The 24771-nt window shown below is 40.9% G+C and overlaps 1 protein-coding gene across 1 annotated transcript in view; it reads left to right on the forward strand.

The window, feature by feature from the left end:
- The first annotated feature begins 404 nt into the window (after positions 1-404).
- The window catches only part of foxo1b (forkhead box O1 b), a 26409-nt gene continuing 2042 nt past the window's right edge, over positions 405-24771 (forward strand). The window contains exons 1-3 of the mRNA XM_058412476.1: positions 405-1225; positions 24086-24277; positions 24710-24771. The exon at positions 24710-24771 is cut by the window's right edge and continues 2042 nt beyond it. Coding sequence (XP_058268459.1) covers positions 659-1225; positions 24086-24277; positions 24710-24771 — 821 coding nt within the window. The 5' untranslated portion in view covers positions 405-658. The remainder of the gene's footprint in view (positions 1226-24085; positions 24278-24709) is intronic.

Below are 24771 nucleotides of genomic sequence, written 5' to 3' on the forward strand. Positions count from 1 at the left end.
ATTGTTTGAGCTCAGAGGATAAAGTTCTCCCAGTTCCACAGAAATCCACATAAACCACACAACATCGCACTCGCATCATTTGTGCTTAAAAGAAGTAATAAAGTGATTAAAAAATATCTGGCAACCCAGCTATAGATGGAAATGAGATCTGTAACTTTATCTGTTGTGAAACTTGAAATATCTTTTGGCATTTTTGCTAGTGGCAAAATTAAAAGAAAGATAAATAATAAGTTTAATCCGAGTTAATTAGCCGCTTGTTCTTTCCCTTCTCTCTCTGTGCGTTAAATGAGTGCAAATGAGATCCTTGGTTACCTTATGAATGCGCCGATTTGATTGGTTAGGTTGGGGCTGTCACTCAGGAGTAGTGGGCGTGTCCGGCACGAGGCGTTTAGGTGTAGAAACTCTGCGCGCGCGCGCTCGTGGTGTTTAATGAGAGCGGGACACCATCACAGGAGTGTTGCTTAACTTTCTGTAACTTTATTCACGGACAGCGGAAAACTGATGCTGTGTGTGTGTGAGTGTGTGTGTGGAGGTGTTTGAGGGTGTGTGATTGAGTCGGTGGCGTTTCTTCACTCGGGTGGCAGAGTCGCTGTTTTTCGTTAATCAGAGTGACCCGCAGAGTTTAATTTAGTTTATTTTCATTCCTCTATCAGTAGTGATGGCCGAGGCGGCGCAGCATCTCCAGCCGCTAGACTCAGACCCGGACTTCGAGCCTTTTTGCCGCCCGCGGTCATGCACCTGGCCGCTGCCTAGACCCGAGTCCTCTCCGGCGGCTTCGGCAGCGGAAGCAGAGCCGCGGGACCTGGACTTCATGGGCGGTTTGAGCTTGGCTTTGCTGGAGGAGACGGAGACGGAGACGGAGGACAGAAAAACGCACGGATTTCGGAGCGATGAGGCGCAGCAGCAGCATCCAGCTCTACCGACCGCCCAGGTGCAACAGGTGCCTCAGCATCACCAGGTGCAGGTGCAGCCTCTTTCCTCCTCTTCATCCTCTACGTCCTCCTCTACCTCATCCACATCCTCGTCGTCGTCGTCCGCGCAGAGGAAGAGCAGCTCGTGCCGGAGGAACGCTTGGGGCAACATGTCGTACGCAGACCTGATCACGCAGGCGATCGAGAGCTCGCCGGAGAGACGACTGACCCTGGCGCAGATCTACGAGTGGATGGTGAAGAGCGTCCCTTACTTCAAGGACAAAGGGGACAGCAACAGCTCAGCCGGCTGGAAGGTAAACACACACACACACACACACACACACACTGTGTGACGCAAACTCCGCGCGTTTTTGTTTATTTACTTCACTGAAAGTTGGCAGCCGAGGAACTGTCAACAAACTCCACAGACTCCATCAGTACCCACTTCTTTCACACACCTTGTTTAAAAAAGATTGAAATAACAAAGTAGATTTTATTTTATTTTTATTTTTTTACACATTGTGATGAATACTTAGTTAGGAGTTATTGTAAGAAAAAAAAGTTAGGTCAACAACAAAATCAGCATCGATCCAATGAGCCCTTGAAAGTTTCGGTGTCTTGCTAAAAGTGTTAGTTATGAAGCAGTTAACAGTTAAACAAATGAGTACATTAACTTCATTTCACAAATTCTCAAAGAAATAAAAGTGTAAATAATGTCAGGTTTATGTGAGCTAAAGGGTTTAGTTTCATTTTGTTCTCTTTATATCTCCCCTTTTCACTGGTTGAGTACTGGGGGTGGGTGTGTGTTGGTGTGTGTGGGGGTATTATGTTAATGAACATTGTGCTTCTTTGCACTTGGAATAAAAGTGTGAAGTGATGATGGGTGGACTAAGAGGTTCTGGAGCTCCAGACACACCTGAGCAGCCGAGGTCACACATGGATCGGTGATTTCCCCGCGCCAACATATGACTAATCCTGATAAATAAGTGGTGTGTAGAATTCGGTGTCTTCGCTCAGGGAAATCACCTGTGTTACACTGTGGCATATTAACCACATTTTAATACATTTTATTTTTAGACGGTTTATTCATTAAACCAGATAACATTAAACCCAGAAAATGAATTTAACCAGTTCATTAGACGCATAATGAGTAGTCTGGTTCCGGGTTCAAGCATCAGACCTCTTAAACCTGTGTCTGTCTGGGCTCACTTTCTCTTTCTAAAGAAGTAAATGTACTTTTTTATCCATTTATAGTTACATTTAATGCTTGTTAAAGAAGTTTATGTTGTCACTTGTGTTAAAGCTGCTATAAACAGTCATAAGCAAAAAAGTGATAAATCTTTATTAAGTGACAAAGCACTGACACTGGAGACTCCTTCCATAAACAATAAATAATCATCTCCTCACAGGATCAGCGATTTTTAAATCTGTTTACACGGGGCATCCATCGTACGTGTCCCTGTGATTGCACTATTCCTGTTAAAATCAGAGCATTAGTATAATCCTGTGATTTTATATTTAAAACTTTCTGATGCATAGATTCCACTGCACTGTGCTTTAAATATGTACACACCGAATCATTGGAGAATCTGTAGCGAGTAGTGTTTCTCTGATTGTGCAACTCGGCCTAATTGTTCTCTGAGCAACTCAGAATGAAAAATAAATTCCCAGAACACGTAATCATCTCGTTCCATGTGTCTCAGGATCCTGGTCTGTCCGCTCAGACATTACTGAAACACAGCTCCAACACACTCTTAATCCCAGTTAAACTCCTGAGTGACGTGTGTTACTGCAAACCGGGCCCATTCACCACACACTCACACACACACACACACACACACACACACACACACACGTACGGAGCTGAGCGGAAGTGTGGGTTATTTGAGGTGACATGAAAATGCCCTGACGCTGACAGAAGGTGCAGTGCTGTTTCACTATGAGTAATGCAGGAAAAGAAGGTGACATACAGAGATGTACACTGTGTGTGTGTGTGTGTGTGTGTGTGTGTGTGTGTAAAAAGGTTTCAGTGAGTGAGTCATTCTTGTCCAGATTAACATTAACTTCTGTTGAGCAGACACACTCCATTCACCCACCTATAAACAATCTTATATTCAGACACTTCAATTCACATTCATTCAATTATGTATTATGTAAACATATTAATCTGTGTGTGTGTGTGTGTGTGTTTGTGTGTGTGTGTGTGTGTATGTGTGTGTTTAGTGGCCGTCCCTGTGTGTTGTAACAAAATACCAAAACTCTCATGACATCATCATTATCACACCCACTTGGCATCTCGCTTCTGTTTTTGGAAACCTGCAGTATGGACACTGTGTGTGTGTGTCTGTGTGTGTCTGTGTGTGTTTGTCTGTTCGATTCAGTTTCTTCTTTCATATTCATCTTTGTGTCAGTTTAGTTTTATTTTATTTCCATTTTCCGTTGTTTTATTTCCATTGTTCTCTCTCTCTCTCTCTCTCTCTCTCTCTCTCTCTCTCTCTCTCCTCTTGAACTGTGGTCTTGGTTCTCAGCAGATGAATCTCTTTCTTCTTTGAAGTCTGCAGCACTTTAACCTCTCACCTATTCTCTAAAGCAGCACACACACACACACTGTATGTGCAGTGTATGTAAAACAAGGGGAGGATGTTTGCAGCTGTTAGATGTTCAGATCATCCAGCGGTGGAGTCAAACTGGGAAGTGTGTGTGTGTGTGTGTGTGTGGGGGTGTGTGTGTGTGTGTGTGGGTGTGGGTGTGTGGGTGTGTGTGCCTGGGTGTGAGTGTGTGTGTGTTTGACTCAGTGAATGATGTTATCATCTCTTCTGTTCTCAGCCAAGTCTGTACAGAGATATGTACGAATTAAGAAGTGGAGCTTTGGAGATAATATTCCACCTTTAAACTTTTAGGTGTGTGATGTGTGTATTCTTGGCTCTGTAGGTAGGTTTTAGCTCCTGCAGTGATTTCATTAAAATAAATAAAGATCTTCCCATGATTTTGGAAGGTGTTTCTGGACATTCCTGTAGAAGAACACTGATGCAGCTCTGACACCACCTGAAGATTCCTTCATTCAGTTTGGTATCAGCACATTGCTCGTGGTTTCTCTGATTATGATCTGTCTGGTCCGTCTTTGTGCAGATTTGCAGTGCGCAATTAGCATCGTGCAGACGTGCAGAGGGATCAAAGTGTCGCACTCAGCTGTGTAAAAAGCACGTGAAACTCGAAACTCTTCTCAGAAATTGTTTGATATCAGAAAAAAAAAATTCCCCAGTCAAAAATGTCAAGAGGAAGTTACGTGAGAAGATGTGGAGCAGTCAGCAATCTTCACTCATCGTCATCTAGCTTTCTTCTTCATGCTGTACATCATCAGCTTCAACACATACACACACACTATTTACCTGTTAAAGTGTGATGAAGGTGTTAATTCACTGCTCCATGATCCTTGTTCTCAAAGGTCACTTACATCAGTACACACTGCTGGCTTGTGGGCGTGTCCTACGTTCTGTGTCCTGCTGGTTCCCATGGTTTCAGTTGCAATATATTGCTAATTTGGCTGTGAGGGAGGGGCTTACTCTCTTCCCTGTCAATCACAGTGACACATTTTCGTGTGTCTGTTGGTTCATGTGCTACAGTAGAGAGCGGGTCGTGATTTCCGCTGTATGTGTTGCTCTGCCTTCTGTTGCAGCAGCTGAAAAAGATGTGGTTAGAGGATTCAGGTAAGTCAGAAGGAGCAAGTGTTAATTGTCACCCTGCCTGAGTGGTGTCTGTTGTAAGATAGATGGCAAGCAGGGGATAAATGATGGATCGAGTAATAATTTTATTAGTAATTAACACTCAACACCCAACACTCCTCACCTGATGCCCTGTGTTTGGGGTTAAGTGTCATTACATGTCCTTGTTTACGTTTTCCTCTTCAGAGTAAAAGCGGCCCTGGGCATGAGATAAAGGGTGTAAAATATGTCCTGAACCTTTGCCAACACTTCTTGAAAAGCAGCTGAAGTGGTCAGAGTTGGATGGGAATTCACCTTCTGCTTCATTCGGCATCAGTTATAAATAGGGAGGCCCGTTTGTGCTTTGTACACTTTCTCTGAAAGGAGGAAACAGGAGCGGCTTTTCAGAGCAATCTGAGCTAATAATGGGGTAACAATATGCATGTGTATGTTATTTTTATCAAACAGAGCCTGGAGCTGTTTGACTCGTTGACCTCTGGTTGTACAATCACATGTTTACGGGAATCCCGTCACTGTAGCAGGATAAAGCCGGAATAAACACACACCCTGGCTTTATAGCGGTGTTTCCCAGCGTTTAATTCAGGAGTGGAGCTGGAGAGTGAGTGCAGGTAGAGGTCGTGAAGGTGTTTAGCCACGTTGTTGTTGTTGGCTGCTTATCAGATTTATAATGATGTGAATGCCGCTGTCTGTTTCAGCAGAGTAAGCCAAATACGTTCAACCCAAATATGTTCACACACTGAGCGTGACTGTACAGGTGTGTGTGTGTGTGCTCAGGGTATTTTTCTTTATAATCTCAATCCTGTCCTTTCTGGTGGAATTTTTGTTAGAATATTTCCTGTCCACTTCGAGCAAATCACTTTTTATGCAGTATAACTACAACAAATCTCCCAGTCAGTTTCAGTACACACTACCACAATCATGGGGAAGTCTGCTGAGTTGACAGTTGGCCAGAAGACACTCACTGACACCATCCATAAGGATGGTAAAGCCACAGAAGGTCATTGCAGAAAGGGCTGGCTGTTCACAGAGTGCTGTATCAAAGCATGTTCATGGAAAGGTGGCTGAAAGTGCAAGGTGTGGTAGGAAAAGGTGCACAAGCAACAGGGATGACTGTAGCCTTGAGAAGATTATAAAACAAAGCTGATTCAAGAATGTAGGGGAGCTTCCCAAGGAGTGGACTGAGGCTGGAGTCAGTGCATTGAGAAGCCACAACACGCAGATGTGTCCAGGAAATGGGCTGCAAGTATCACATTCCTTGTGTCAAGCCACTCCTGAACCAGAGACGTCATCAGAAGCGTCTTCCCTGGGCGAAGGAGAAGAAAAACTGGAGCATTACTCAGTACTCCAAAATCCTCTTTTCAGCTCAAAGTAATTTTTGCATTTCATATGAAAATTAAGGTTCCAGAGTCTGGAGAAAGAGAGGAGAGGCCCAGAATCCAAGCTGCTTGAAGTCCAGTGTGAAGTGTCCACTGTCAGTGATATTTTGGAGTCTGCTGATGTTGGTCCATCTGCTGGTGTTGGTCCACTGTGTTTTATTAAGTCCAAAGTCAATGCAGCCATCTGCCAAAAATATTTTAGAGCACTTTATGCTTCCATCCGCTGTCAAGCTTTATGGAGATGCTAATTTCCTTTTCCAATTGGACTTGGCCCCTGCCCACAGTGCCAAAACTATTTGGAACTGGTTTGCTGACCTTAATATTACTGTGCTTGACCTGAACCCTATAGAGAATATATGGGTAATTGTCAAGAAGAAGATGAGAGACATCAGACCCCACCATACAGATGAGCTGAAGGCAGCTTTCAAAGCAACCTGGGCTTCCATTACACCTCAGCAGCACCACTGGCCGATCGCCTCCATGCCACGCCACTTTGACACAGTAATTTCTGCAAAAGGAGCCCCAGCCAAATATTAAGTGCATAAATGAACATACCTTACTCAGAAGTTTGACTTTTCTGTATTAGAAATCATTTCTTTGATTATCTTATGAAATAGTCAAATATTTTGAGATAACTTATTTGGTTCTATATAAATAATAAATTAATCATTTAAACCACAGTATAATGTAATGATATTGTGATCAATAAAGTCACAGTAGACTCCACTTTTCTCCAGTAGCACAGGTCTCTTTTGTAACATAGACTGTATGACCAAAAGAATGTGCACCCTGGTTCCTGGTTTCCTCACCATCACAACATCCCAACATCAGAGTGGAAACATCAACATCTAGTGGAAACGCTTCCAAAAGACTGGAGCTTATTGTAAAAGTAAAGAGAAGAGAAGAAATCTTGGACGAGACGTTTAACAATCAAATATGTTTTTGATGATCAGCCTGCACATTTTGCTATGTACTATATTATAAAATACACGTATAAACCCTGATTAGAACGATGATGATGATTATGATGATGATGATGATAATATTAGCATTTCTTACTGAACAGATTACATTTTTTAAATGTTAAATAATGTATTTCTGTATATGTGAAATAAGTGTTATTGAACTCAGCTTGTTTTGCTAGCAGTTCGTTAGCAGGCTAGCATGTTGTGTATGTTGTGTATGGTGGAAATGTCAGTGAGTGTTGTGTTGTGGTGTTTTTTTTGTCCGTTTGCTCAGACACACTGCATGAGAGTGCAAACTTTTTCATCACGTCTGTATTGTGTCCTGATCCCGAGTTCCACCTGCACTTCGAACAGAGCGCTGAGAAACATCTTTTCTTTTTAAATAAAATGCTGCCGCATGATAAAACTTCAAACTTTGATAATTAGTTGGATCATTTTGTGAGTAATCAGCAGTCGTTTAGTTGTGAAGTGTTTGTTTTTATGGCATAGTGAAGTGAATTTCCGATGCGGAAACTGAACCCACTGGATACCGAAGGAATGAGTCACACACAACACGCTAATGAAAGAGTGTGTGTGTGTGTGTGAGAGAGACAGACAGACAGACAGACGGACAGACAGATAGAGAGACAGAGAAAGACACATGCCCTGTGCTGCTGTTGGACATTCAGTCAGTCAGGTGAGACAGACGGAGGGATGTGTAATGACGGATGTGAGAGAACGTGAAGCATGTAGTCAGGTGTGGCGTTTAATCCCGGCTCCTCCTTTCTCTTTGTCGTCTCCTGAATAGAAAATGAAACGCGTCCGACCCTGTGACCGCATGCCGCCAGGTCGAATTCTGTGTTTACGGGTCTGAAATCCAGCCTGGTCTTTATTCTGCTCAGATTCTCATAGTGTTTGTCACTTTCTAGCCTTTGGGCACTTCAAAAGAGGTTAAAAGTGTATATTTTTAGACCTCCCTCACTTAAAAAAGTTAAGTGCACTTCGTTTAGGGCACAATAACAGGAGGAAGAGAAGCGGGAGGTGTTGGAGGGGAAACGTCACACATCCTCCATTCCTGAGTCCTGCGCTCACTTCCCTCCATTTACACAGTGATAAAGATCGTGATTTGTGTTTTCTGTTTTAGAAATCGCACACACACACACACACACACACACACACACACACACACGCACACACAAACACAGGTTCGGAGGTTCATTAATATTACACCTTGAGCCTCATTACATTTCTCTGACATGATTTGTTATTTATTAATTTATTTCCAGCTGTGTACTTAGGTTTTAATAATAATTGTGATGATGTTGCTATCAAAATCGAAATTCTCGTATCATATTAACTCTAATCACGAGAGGAACAAAGTTCACCTTAATTAAATCCTTACCTGAAGGTTTGCGGTTGAGTTTTTATTGATGAAATCATTCATTTAAATTCCTCTAATTTATCTTAAATTTTCCGTGTTAATGAGTCTAAGGTGTGTTAGAGTCACATACCTGCTGCATACCAGCCTCTGTAACCCTGAGTGTGTTTACTTTTCAGTGTGCGTCTCTCTTTTGTGTGTGTGGAATGTGCAATTGAGTCTAACATCCGGCTCGCCTCATCGTCTTTCTGCCAACGGCAAAAGAAAATCAAGCGAATGCCTGCAGACACAATGTGTAGTTCATTAAGTCTTAAATTCTCTAATCTAATAGTCAGAAATCCACCTGATGATGATATTCAGCCAAGCAGAACGCAGTAACACAGGAAAACAAGAGTCAGTGACACACAAACGAGAGTTCAGAAAGTGTGTTTTTCTTATTGATGTAGTTGTTTACATTCAGAAATGAATCTTCTGCTTCACTCCTCATCCATCTGAATGAATGAAATCATCAGGAATAAAAGACTCCTGTGTTTCATGTAACAGAATAACAGCACGTCCTCATGAGTTTAATTCCTCTTATACTACAGAATGTTTTTAGTTTCTTAAAGAATGACGTGCTTCTTTGCTGTTTATTGTTATATTTATTGTTGTGGAACATCTACAAAATGAGTGAGTTCCTACTGTCCCTTCCGTTATAGCAGCTATAAACACTCGTTCTCGCACCAGTTTCTCTTTATTCTCTCTTTAAACTTAGGTTACTGCTTTACCTACTGCTCCTGTCTATTACAGATGTTTTTTTTTACATGAAGCGGGTGCTGTACACGTCCCTGTGAACGAGCCGTTACTATAGAAACGATATAAGAAGGTATAAGAGATGTGCATTAATATAAAGCTCTCATGCGGCTGCTCTCCTGTCAGATGAATGAATCGGGGTTACAGGTTTGATGGGAAACTTTAAATGGCTGAACTCCTCGAACAGTGCACGGAGCGGCGTGTCTCTCTCACCACACATCCTCACGTCTTTCCCTCACTCCACATATCTCCTTCCCTTTAATGTTTAAAAAAAAAAAAACAGGATTTTTTTTCATGCTGTGTCCAGCGGCTCTGGTGGAACCTTTGGGCTCAGGGTTATTTTTATTTCTGCACTTTTCCTGTAAAAACAGCATAGCTCGACTGCCACAATGAGCAATGATGTGTTTCCTGCTAACTGACTGGAAAATACACACCGTGTTAACAACCTCCTCCCTCCTGAAACACACACACACACACACTCTAAGGGGAAAGCATGTTTAGTGTCATTACTAGAACACAGAGAACCCACTTAGACGATGTTATTGTGACCAAGAGTCTGAGCAGCCAACTGTATTACCCATAATGCACGTTGGCAGAGCTCTAGCTTACAATATCATATAATGTTAACATCCACTGGACTCGGGCTTACACTTACATTAGCAATAACAATGTGAGGAACACTGTTCTGGTCATTTTATGAATATTAGACATACATTAATTCCCTATTAAAGTAATAAACACAAATTCTTATACAATTAAGGTAGTAGAGTAGTGCAGGATGAGGGCGAGTCTGGACACATGCTTAGAAAACTCTTGTGAACTGGTCAGAAAAACACATAAGGGTTCGATTTTAACTGTGAGAGAGCGAACAGAGAGACAGGTGAGGGAACATCTGTGTTCTAGCTGCTGGATTCCTGTGCTGTGTTAAGCGACGAGCGAAAACAATAAAAGCGTGATGAGCACAAAGAGAGAGAAAAACACGGGAGGGGGGCGGGAGGAGTGTTTTCTTTCGCTCTATCACTATACTACACACACACTCGCACACACACGCACACATCTCTAGGGCTTTTACTTAGAGCGCGACTTCCTGTGCCGTACACATGCACGTGTGGACGCAAAACCATAACACATACACACTAGAGCGGTTTGTTTCCCATGGGGCCTTGTCCACATAGCACACACATGTTCTTTCTCTTTCTCTCTCTGTCTCTGTCTCTCTCTGTCTCTCGCTCATTCACACACACACACACAGGGGGAAACTCGCGCTCTTTTACCCTCCAGGGGGTCAGAAAACTCATCCCTGGTGTCAGTGTTTTTCTCACTGATGTGTGTTAAACCGTTGACACACGTGCAGATTACTGTTTGTCTTTTCATCATTCCGGGACATCTGTGTAAAAAAAATAAAATAAAATAAAATAAATATTAGTTTTGCGTTTTTTATCTTACACTGTAAAAAAAAAACCCACTCTGGTCAAGCTCTGAGAAACACCAAAGCACTGGAACAGAAACTAATTACTGTCTGTCAGAGACTTGGGAGCAGAACCAGGGAAGCACCGCAGCAATGAGAACCTGTTAGAGCAGTTCTGTACAGCACACAGCAGCAGTCAGGTTCAACTTCAGTAACAGGAAACTCCTCAAATATACCTAACAGAGAGGATCCAGCTCCAGTCTTTAGTGTTCTGTCCATCACAATCCACTAAGTTTGGAAAAACATTCCTATATCCTATAGCTTGCTTAAGAGTTTGTGTTAATTTCCATACAAGACTTGCAACCTAAACCATTTAAGATCTGTAGAGCTCAAATTTAAATAATTAAGTGCCTCAGACTCCAGGCTTGTTATATGAAAATAAACGATTATTGCTGTTCATGTGACTTATTCGAACATAATAATGAGAACATGTGGAAAAAGAAGAAGAAAGTGTTTATGGGGAAAAAAGGATTATAGTTGTTCTGAAATCTGTGTGTGTGTGTGTGTGTGTGTGTGAGAGAGAGAGAGAGAGAGAGAGAGAGATGTGGGAAAGCCATGACGTGTGGAATCAGACGTGAGATAAGCCCTCATTCCCGTGACCTTGGCACGTCTGTTTGAACACAGCCAGCTTAGTGAGAAACTCTCGGTTCCCGCCAGCGTTGTTTCCTGTAAATCCCCTGCACTGTGTTCACACAGATCTCAGTGAAACACCTCTGTCTGTGTGTGTGTGTGTATTTGTCTGTCTATCTGTCTGTCTGTCTTACTAAGAGTCATGAAGGTGATGATGAAGATGATGATGATGGAATGTAAAAAAACAGCTGTAATGATCTATCACCTATGAGTCTGATACTAGTGGAATAACTGAGTCACACACCCTGTGTGTCTCTCATTGTGTGTGCACATGGGTGTGTGTGTGTGGGTGTTTAAGAGAGTGTACTCTCTGTATATTCTTACACGTTTTTGTGACTACACCTTTCCTGCCCCACCTTCCTGTGGGCACACAACATAATGAAGAGAAAGTGTGTGTGTGCAGGTGTGTGTGTGAGCGTGTGCCAGTTCATGCTGTGTGTGGGTGTGACTGTGTGTTGGGTGTGGTTTAATATACAGTTATGAAAATATGGTAAACCTCAGTGAGTGTTAAACCCACCTTGTGACTCTTTGACCTGTGTGTGTGTGTGTGTGTGTGAGAGAGAGAGATGGATTATGGTTTGTTACACATGATACAGTTACACCTTGATTTATTGGAGATGTGATTAATTTGAGCAGTTTTATTTTTGTGCAGTGATCAGTCTCACTATAAACCATAGAATGATAAATCAATCCCTAAACATTTATAATCACTATTTATATAATTACTAAAAACGATTCATATTGTCATTATACACACAGTTGTCATTCAGGTGGTTAAGTCTGTAGTATCAGCTAGCATTGTGGTCATACACAACCACAGATGTGACAGATTCATCCAGAATGTCAACATTTACCTCAGATATGTTGTTAAGTGATCAGAACAACTACAAATACACTTTTTTTTTTTACACTTCAATTACTAACACAAAGCCTATGAATATAGTCATGTTCCAGCCTGTTTTGTGTATCAGGAGGTGGAATTTTCTCATAATGCAACAAACACCTTATCACTAAACACAGCTAATGCTGCTAACAAGTGACAAAAATCTGTTTGATTGAATGATTAATTATAGCAAATCTGTGTAGAATGTTGTAACAGCAGCTATTTTAGACAAGAGAAAATGAAACTTGTCACTTTTCTAGAGCAACCTGTGTGTAACATCAGTAAGGCTCTGAAGATTTTACTGGCTTCGACTTTCACTACTTGTTAGCTAAATTAGTCTGTGGTTATGTATGACCACACTGCTAGCAGATAGAGAACATGTGTTAAGGTCAGAGAAGACTGCAGATGGTCAGTTTTCATTAAAGTGAATTGTATTTTAAAGTAATGTATAAAGGAAAATGTCCACAGATGAAGTGTAGGTCAGTGAGACAGAATATAGCTGCAGAGTGAAGTACGCAGCGTGTTGGAGGGCAGACGGGTCACACTATCAGTCAGAAGCAGCTCTTCCTGAACTGACGCATGGACAGATAAACAGCCGTCTCTCTCTAACAAGGCCTGTGGGATGCCAGATTTCTGTCTGTCTCTCGCTGGGTCCAATCTGGACAATAACATGCTTTATTTACAAGAGTGCATATATTGCCTTCTGATTGGTCAGTCTGCTGTCAGTCAGTACAGAGACCTTCTGTCTGTCTCACTGTCTGCCTGCCTGTCTGCCTGCCTGTCTATCTGTCTGCCTGCATGCCTGCCTGCCTGTCTGTATTTGTCTGTATTTAAGTTAAGGTTAAACGTGCACAAAAATTCAGATAAATGTGTGTGTGTGTGACAGAGCAGTCTTTTTGCAAAACCTTTCACTGAAACGTACACACTCTCAATTAATGACACTCACACACACATTTCCATCTTGACGATGTGTGACCGCACCTTTAGCTGTAAACTTCAAAGATAGAGAGATAGAAAGACAGTGAGAATGTGTGTGAGAGAAAGAGTGTGTGTGTGTGTGTGTGAGTGAGAGAGAGAGAGAGAGAGAGAGAGAGAGGATGTGCGCAGGGGGAAGTGGTTAAATCATTGAAGTTTGGCACATCGGAGGCATTTCTCTCTGCAGACACAGCATTACTCTCTCTCTCTCTCTCTCTTTTCTTTTCTTTTTTCCACTCTTTTTCATCTCAGGTCCCTCCTTTTCACCCTCCATTTAGGAAAATACCCTGTGTGTTAGCTCTGTAGTGTTTATGCTAAAGGTCTCTCAGGCTGTAAAATTTGAATTTTTTTCCTCTTTCTTTCTTTTTTAATGTCAGCCCACAGCAGTGCACTTTGTTACACAGAACAGTGATGTAAAGTTCAACAATGTAAAGTGCAGTAATGTAAAGCGCAGTAATGTAAAGCGCAGTAATGTAAAGTGCAGTAATGTAAGCACAGTAATGTAAGCACAGTAATGTAAAGCACAGTAATGTAAAGCGCAGTAATGTAAAGCACAGTAATGTAAACTGCAGTAATGTAAGCACAGTAATGTAAAGCACAGTAATGTAAAGCACAGTAATGTAAAGCGCAGTAATGTAAAGCGCAGTAATGTAAAGCACAGTAATGTAAACTGCAGTAATGTAAGCACAGTAATGTAAAGCACAGTAATGTAAAGCACAGTAATGTAAAGTGCAGTAATGTAAGCACAGTAATGTAAGCACAGTAATGTAAAGTGCAGTAATGTAAAGCACAGTAATGTAAAGTGCAGTAATGTAAAGTGCAGTAATGTAAAGTGTAGTAATGTAAAGTGTAGTAATGTAAAGTGCAGTAATGTAAAGCGCAGTAATGTAAAGTGCAGTAATGTAAAGTGTAGTAATGTAAAGTGCAGTAATGTAAAGCGCAGTAATGTAAGCACAGTAATGTAAAGTGCAGTAATGTAAAGCGCAGTAATGTAAAGCGCAGTAATGTAAAGTGCAGTAATGTAAGCACAGTAATGTAAAGCACAGTAATGTAAAGCGCAGTAATGTAAAGCGCAGTAATGTAAAGTGCAGTAATGTAAGCACAGTAATGTAAAGCACAGTAATGTAAAGTGCAGTAATGTAAGCACAGTAATGTAAAGCGCAGTAATGTAAAGCACAGTAATGTAAAGCACAGTAATGTAAAGTGCAGTAATGTAAGCACAGTAATGTAAAGCGCAGTAATGTAAAGCACAGTAATGTAAACTGCAGTAATGTAAGCACAGTAATGTAAAGTGCAGTAATGTAAAGCACAGTAATGTAAAGTGCAGTAATGTAAAGTGCAGTAATGTAAAGTGCAGTAATGTAAAGTGTAGTAATGTAAAGTGCAGTAATGTAAAGCGCAGTAATGTAAAGTGTAGTAATGTAAAGTGTAGTAATGTAAAGCGCTGTAATATACACTTGAGCCTGCAGGAAATTTAAGCTATGACATCGTGTGGGTTGTAAATGTCCCCTAACAAGTCTACTGTTTCCATATGATATGGAAAGGTTTTGTATTTATACATAATACATACAGCTGCTTCACTGCAGCCAGTCAAGCAAATAGCCAATAAACAACAACCTCAGACCAGGTGCACTCCGGGGTACACACACACACACACACACACTTTAATCTGTTCCTTCCTTTTTTACATTTCTTTCTTTTGTTCCTTCCTTCCATTTTATCCAGTGATCCTTTAATCCTTTTGCAGCTGATGTTGTTGAGATATTTTTGATTTTCTTCTTTGAGCGGGAATAAAATATTATTCTTGTGGATTTTCATTGTATTAAAATATACTTGCTGTGTGGTGTAGGTGGACTAAGTCATGGTGTGTGTGGAAGTGTGGACTAAGTCATGGTGTGTGTGAAAGTGTGGACTAAGTCATGGTGTGTGTGGAAGTGTGGACTAAGTCATGGTGTGTGTGAAAGTGTGGACTAAGTCATGGTGTGTGTGGAAGTGTGGACTAAGTCATGGTGTGTGTGAAAGTGTGGACTAAGTCATGGTGTGTGTGAAAGTGTGGACTAAGTCATGGTGTGTGTGGAAGTGTGGACTAAGTCATGGTGTGTGTGAAAGTGTGGACTAAGTCATGGTGTGTGTGGAAGTGTGGACTAAGTCATGGTGTGTGTGAAAGTGTGGACTAAGTCATGGTGTGTGTGGAAGTGTGGACTAAGTCATGGTGTGTGTGAAAGTGTGGACTAAGTCATGGTGTGTGTGGAAGTGTGGACTAAGTCATGGTGTGTGTGAAAGTGTGGACTAAGTCATGGTGTGTGTGGAAGTGTGGACTAAGTCATGGTGTGTGTGGAAGTGTGGACTAAGTCATGGTGTGTGTGGAAGTGTGGTTTAAGTCATGGTGTGTGTGGAAGTGTGGACTAAGTCATGGTGTGTGTGGAAGTGTGGTTTAAGTCATGGTGTGTGTGGAAGTGTGGTTTAAGTCATGGTGTGTGTGGAAGTGTGGTTTAAGTCATGGTGTGTGTGGAAGTGTGGTCTAAGTCATGGTTTGTGTCGTTCTCTAAAATCTACATTTTATCAGTTTTAGCATGAGTCATTTTTGCAAGTGCACTTTGAAGCACTTTCATTTTGTACAGTTTTTTGCATTTTGTCCGTTTCTTTTCCTGCTCTGGCATTTTTTTTACCTCTGATGACTCAGTAGGGGCTTTTTTCTGCTCAGTGCGAGTCTTTAGGGCCTCAAATGCACAGGAAGGAGAGAGTTCGGGCACTAAGACACCCACGAGGCTGACATTTATACTGCAAACTGCAGAGTCCTTACACACTGCATACACACTCATTACACACTGATTACACACTGATTACACACTGATTACACACTGATCACACTCTGATTACACACTGATTACATACTGCATACACACTGATTACACACTGATTACACACTGATTACATACTGCATACACACTGATTACACACTGATTACACACTGCATACACACTGATTAGACACCAATTACACACTGATTACACGCTGATCACACACTGATTACACATTGAATAGACTCTGATTACACACTGATTAGACACCAATTACACTCTGATTAGACACTGATTACACACTGCATCATACACACTGATTAGACACCAGTTACACACTGATTACACACTGCATACACTCTGATTACACACTGATTACACACTACATACACTCTGATTACACACTGCATACACTCTGATTACACACTGCATACACACTGCATACACACTGCATACACTCTGATTACACACTGATTACACACTGCATACACTCTGATTACACACTGCATACACACTGCATACACTCTGATTACACACTGCATACACACTGCATACACACTGCATACACTCTGATTACACACTGCATACACACTGCATACACTCTGATTACACACTGATTACACACTGCATACACTCTGATTACACACTGATTACACACTGCATACACTCTGATTACACACTGATTACACACTGCATACACTCTGATTACACACTGATTACACACTGCATACACTCTGATTACACTGATTACACACTGCATACACTCTGATTACACTGATTACACACTGCATACACTCTGATTACACACTGATTACACACTGCATACACTCTGATTACACACTGATTACACACTGCATACACTCTGATTACACACTGATTACACACTGCATACACTCTGATTACACTGATTACACACTGCATACACTCTGATTACACACTGATTAGACACTGCATACACTCTGATTACACACTGATTACACACTGCATACACTCTGATTACACACTGATTACACACTGCATACACTCTGATTACACACTGATTAGACACTGCATACACTCTGATTACACACTGATTACACACTACATACACTCTGATTACACACTGATTACACACTGCATACACTCTGATTACACACTGATTACACACTGCATACACTCTGATTACACACTGATTACACACTGCATACACTCTGATTACACACTGATTACACACTGATTAGACACTGCATACACTCTGATTACACACTGATTACACACTGCATACACTCTGATTACACTGATTAGACACTGCATACACACTGATTACACACTGATTACACACTGATTACACACTGCATACACACTGCATACACACTGCATACACACTGATTACACACTGATTAGACACTGATTACACACTACATAAACACTGCATACACACTGATTACACACTGATTACACACTGATTACACTCTGATTACACACTGATTACTCACTGCATACACTCTGATTACACTCTGATTACACACTGATTACACACTGCATACACTCTGATTACACACTGCATACACACTGATTACACACTGATTACACACTGCATACACACTGATTACACACTGATTACACTCTGATTACACTCTGATTACACACTGATTACACACTGCATACACTCTGATTACACACTGCATACACACTGCATACACACTGATTACACACTGATTAGACACTGCATACACACTGATTACACACTGCATACACACTGATTACACACTGATTACACACTGCATACACACTGATTACACACTGCATACACACTGCATACACTCTGATTACACACTGATTACACACTGCATACACACTGCATACACTCTGATTACACACTGATTACACACTGCATACACACTGCATACACTCTGATTACACACTGATTACACACTGCATACACACTGATTACACACTGCATACACACTGCATACACACTGATTACACACTGATTACACACTGCATACACACTGATTACACACTGCATACACACTGCATACACTCTGATTACACACTGATTACACACTGATAACACACTGCATACACACTGATTACACACTGATTACACACTGATTACACACTGCATACACTCTGATTACACACTGATTACACACTGATTACACACTGCATACACTCTGATTACACATTGATTAGACACTAATTACACACTGCATACACTCTGATTACACACTGCATACACTCTGATTACACACTGATTACACACTGATTACACACTGGTTACAGACTGCATATGCACACATTACACTGCATACACACTGATTACACACTGATTACACACTGCATAAACACTGCATACACACTGATTACACACTGCATACACACTGATTACACACTGCATACACACTGATTACACACTGCATACACTCTGATTACACTGATTACACACTGCATACACTCTGATTACACACTGATTAGACACTGCATACACTCTGATTACACACTGATTACACACTGCATACACTCTGATTACACACTGATTACACACTGCATACACACTGCATACACTCTGATTACACACTGCATACACTCTGATTACACACTGATTACACACTGCATACACTCTGATTACACACTGATTACACACTGCATACACTCTGATTACACACTGATTACACACTGCATACACACTGCATACACTCTGATTACACACTGATTACACACTACATAAACACTGCATACACACTGATTACACACTAATTACACACTGATTACACTCTGATTACACACTGATTACTCACTGCATACACTCTGATTACACTCTGATTACACTCTGATTACACACTGATTACACACTGATTACACTCTGATTACACACTGCATACACACTGATTACACACTGATTACACACTGATTACACTCTGATTACACACTGCATACACACTGCATACACACTGATTACACACTGATTAGACACTGCATACACACTGATTACACACTGCATACACACTGATTACACACTGATTACACACTGCATACACACTGATTACACACTGCATACACACTGCATACACTCTGATTACACACTGATAACACACTGCATACACACTGATTACACACTGATTACACACTGCATACACTCTGATTACACACTGATTACACACTGATTACACACTGCATACACTCTGATTACACACTGATTACACATTGATTACACACTGCATACACTCTGATTACACACTGATTACACACTGATTACACACTGCATACACTCTGATTACACACTGATTACACATTGATTACACACTGCATACACTCTGATTACACACTGATTACACACTGATTACACACTGCATACACTCTGATTACACATTGATTACACACTGATTACACACTGCATACACTCTGATTACACACTGCATACACTCTGATTACACACTGATTACACACTGCATACACTCTGATTACACACTGCATACACTCTGATTACACACTGATTACACACTGATTACACACTGATTACACACTGCATACACTCTGATTACACACTGATTACACACTGATTACACACTGATTACACACTGGTTACAGACTGCATATGCACACATTACACTGCATACACACTGATTACACACTGATTACACACTGCATAAACACTGATTACACACTGATTACACACTGATTACACACTGCATACACTCTGATTACACACTGATTACACACTGATTACACACTGATTACACACTGCATACACTCTGATTACACACTGATTACACACTGATTACACACTGCATACACTCTGATTACACACTGATTACACACTGCATACACACTGATTACACACTGCATACACTCTGATTACACACTGATTACACACTGCATACACTCTGATTACACACTGATTACACACTGATTACACACTGATTACACACTGATTACAGACTGCATATGCACACATTACACTGCATACACACTGATTACACACTGATTACACACTGATTACACACTGCATACACTCTGATTACACACTGATTACACACTGGTTACAGACTGCATATGCACACATTACACTGCATACACACTGATTACACACTGATTACACACTGCATAAACACTGATTACACACTGATTACACACTGCATACACACTGATTACACACTGCATACACTCTGATTACACACTGATTACACACTGCATACACTCTGATTACACACTGATTACACACTGATTACACACTGCACATGCACACACTCCACTGCATAAACACTGATTACACACTGCATAAACACTGATTACACACTGATTACACACTGCATACACACTGATTACACACTGATTACACACTGCATACACACTGATTACACACTGCATACACACTGCATACACACTGATTAGACACTGCATACACACTGATTACACACTGATTACACACTGCATAAACACTGATTACACACTGATTACACACTGATTACACACTGATTACACACTGATTACACACTGATTACACACTGATTACACACTGCATACACACTGATTACACACTGATTACACACTGATTACACACTGATTACACACTGCATACACACTGATTACACACTGATTACACACTGCATACACACTGATTACACACTGCATACACACTGATTACACACTGCATACACACTGATTACACACTGATTACACACTGATTACACACTGCATACACACTGATTACACACTGCATACACACTGCATACACACTGATTACACACTGCATAAACACTGATTACACACTGCATAAACACTGATTACACACTGATTACACACTGCATAAACACTGCATACACACTGATTAGACACTGCATACACACTGCATACACACTGATTAGACACTGCATACACACTGATTACACACTGCATAAACACTGATTACACACTGATTACACACTGCATACACACTGCATACACACTGATTACACACTGATTACACACTGATTACACACTGATTACACACTGATTAGACACTGATTACACACTGCATACACACTGATTACACACTGATTACACACTGCATACACACTGATTACACACTGCATAAACACTGATTACACACTGATTAGACACTGCATACACTCTGATTACACACTGATTACACACTGATTACACACTACATAAACACTGCATACACACTGATTACACACTGATTACACACTGCATACACACTGATTACACACTGCATACACACTGCATACACACTGCATAAACACTGATTACACACTGCATACACACTGATTACACACTGATTACACACTGCATACACACTGATTACACACTGATTAGACACTGATTAGACACTGATTACACACTGCATAAACACTGCATACACACTGCATACACACTGATTACACACTGCATACACACTGATTACACACTGATTAGACACTGATTACACACTGATTACACACTGCATACACACTGATTACACACTGATTACACACTGCATACACACTGATTACACACTGATTACACACTGCATAAACACTGATTACACACTGATTACACACTGATTACACACTGATTACACACTGCATACACACTGATTACACACTGCATAAACACTGATTACACACTGATTAGACACTGATTACACACTGATTACACACTGATTACACACTGATTAGACACTGATTACACACTGCATACACACTGATTACACACTGATTACACACTGCATAAACACTGATTACACACTGATTAGACACTGATTACACACTGATTACACACAGCATACACACTGATTACACACTGATTAGACACTGATTACACACTGATTACACACTGATTACACACTGATTAGACACTGATTACACACTGATTAGACACTGATTACACACTGATTACACACAGCATACACACTGATTACACACTGATTAGACACTGCATACACACTGATTACACACTGTTTAGACACTGCATACACTCTGATTACACACTGATTACACACTGATTACACACTGCATACACACTAATTACACACTGATTACACACTGATTATACACTGATTAGACACTAATTACACACTGCATACACATTGATTACACACTGCATATGCACACATTGCACTGCATACACACTGATTAGACACTGCATACACGCTGATTAGACACTGATTACACACACTGCATACACACTGATTACACACTGATTAGACACTAATTACACACTGCATACACATTGATTACACACTGATTACACACACTGCATACACACTGATTACACACTGCATATGCACACATTACACTGCACACATACTGATTACACACTGATTACACACTGCATATGCACACATTACACTGCATACACACTGATTACACACTTATTAGACACTAATTACACACTGCATACACACTGATTACACACTGCATACACACTGATTACACACTGATTAGACACTAATTACACACTGCATACACATTGATTACACACTGATTACACACACTGCATACACACTGATTACACACTGCATATGCACACATTACACTGCACACACAATGATTAGACACTGATTACACCTATTACACACCTAGCAGTTTAGCACAAGTTTAAGCAACAATTTAAAAGACAGAGTGTGTGTGTGTGCACGCGTGCATGTGTATGTGTGTGTGTGTGTGTAAGAGAGAGAGAGAGAGAGAGGGAGAGAGAGAGAGAGAAGAGTTTAAAGAGGTGAAGGAGGTTAAATAGAGAGAGGCAGGAAAGGGGAGGGTTTTCCTGCAAAGAGGGAAAAAGGCTACTGGGTTCAAAGTGTGTCTGTGTTCTCTGTGTGTGTGTGTGTGTGTGTGTGTGTGTGTGAGAGAGAGAGAGAGAGAGAGGAAGGTCTGAGTGATGTGTGAAGTGTTGGTAAATTTATTATATTGGCAGTTAGCTAACACAGGTTGCATATTCTTAAGCAGCGTATTAATGACTGGATGATTTAAAGTGTGTGTGTGTGCTGACATGGTGCTCCTTGTTCCCTTTGAAAGGAGCAGAGTCGACCCCACTTTGACCTTACATTCAGCCCCGTGGTCCGATGCGTCATTTCAGCTTTCCTTTAGACTCCACTTCCTCCGTGACAGGAAACGCACCCCGCTCTCCCAGCTACTTCCTCTTCTCTGTGGTCACTTCCTGTGTTTATAGGCTGAGATTGGGTTTCCCTAAACAAGAAAAGGAATCGTGACAAAAACCGGCTGGAATTTCAAAAATGCATCTTGAGGTTCATTTAAGGAGAGTTTTTTTTTTCCCACTAAAAATAACAAAAACACGTCTTTCTTTTTTCAGCTGCTAACAGAAGGCGGCTAAACTGTTAGAAATGAGCAAAATAATTGAGGATTTCTGCTTGTTAAGTAACTTTGAGGGAAATTGGATGTGATGGTCAGTAAACATTTGCTTTTAGTTTTAGGGTGAAATAATAGTCTAGATAAATTTGATGAGCAGTTTTTGTCAGTAAAAGCAACTTCTGTGCTGTTTTATCAGAATAATCCTAGTGTTGAATCCTATATAGTCAGAATGTCATGATAAGAAGCATCTCTTCTTCAGAGCAGTGTGCAGATGATGTGTTACATTGTGTAATTGTTGTGAAGTAAATTAAACAACAGTGTGTGGCTGGGGAGTGACTCTGTCTTATTTTCCTGGTTTCTATGGTAACGTTATCATGTGCTCGTTCCTCATGCCCTCATGCTGAAGGAGCAGATCTGAGGGAATCCTGTGTTTCTAATGACACGCTGCTTTGTTTTCCGTAAACACTTGTGTCTCTCCCACTGCTTTTTCTCGTGAGACGCTTCTGTCCTGCCCCAATCCACACCAAGAGTCCTGTCCTCCCACCTGTCCTGGCACTCGCCCTTGCTCATGTCTTCCTTTATCTCCTCACTCTCGTACCCCCGTCCTCATTCTCATCCTCCCTCTTGTCCACGCTCTCGATCTCCATCTCATCCTCACTTCTGTCCTCCTTTACCACATTGTTTCCGTCCTGCCTCTTGTCCTTGGTCTCGTCCTCACACTTCTCCTTTGCGTCCTCTCTCACGTCCTTGCTTCCTCTGTCACGTCTTGCACACAATTCATGTTAAATTCTTGTAGCTCACTCATGCTAGCTCTCATGCTGTTTTATGTTAGTGATCTAAACCAAGCAAACTGCTAACCTGCTAATTTGTGGGTCTACATAACAGTTTCCTGGACATCTCTTTCCACTTGTAATGTTGTCACTGTTTTTTTCAGAACTCGATTCGTCACAATCTGTCTCTGCACAGCCGCTTTGTGCGTGTCCAGAATGAGGGCACAGGGAAAAGCTCCTGGTGGATGCTGAACCCTGAAGGAGGGAAGAGCGGCAAATCCCCGCGCCGCAGAGCCGCATCCATGGACAACAACAGCAAGTTCACTAAGAGTCGTGGCCGAGCCGCTAAGAAGAAGGTGAGGTTGCAGAATAACGCTAATGCTAATGCTGGTGCTGAGAAAAATGCTGACTGCTAAACAATTATTAACTGTTACATAAAGACAGAATTTTAGCAGAAATGGATTAATCATTTAACAGAAGTTGAAGTTGAATTAAGTTTTAAAAAAAGGCATTTAATTCAAAACAAAAAGATAATTATAAAAAATGATCATAAAAAATAATAATAATATATTAACTATATATAACTATATTAAATAATAACTATTATTATTATTATTATTATTAATAGTTAAAAGTAAATTTAAAGAAAATTAAAATAAAAGTGAAAGGTCACAGTTGAGTAAATATAATTAGGAATAAGACATAAGTAGTTGTTGTCGATTATGTTGTTGATAATGATGGTGATAAGAGGCCAGATCCTCATGTCTCTGCTCCTCTTGTTCCTGCAGGTTGGCCTGGACAGCGGCTCGAACAGTCCCGGTTACTCCAAGTGGCTCGGGAGTCCTAACTC

Source organism: Hemibagrus wyckioides, linkage group LG16 (assembly GCF_019097595.1).
Source record: "Hemibagrus wyckioides isolate EC202008001 linkage group LG16, SWU_Hwy_1.0, whole genome shotgun sequence".
NCBI lineage: Eukaryota > Metazoa > Chordata > Actinopteri > Siluriformes > Bagridae > Hemibagrus > Hemibagrus wyckioides.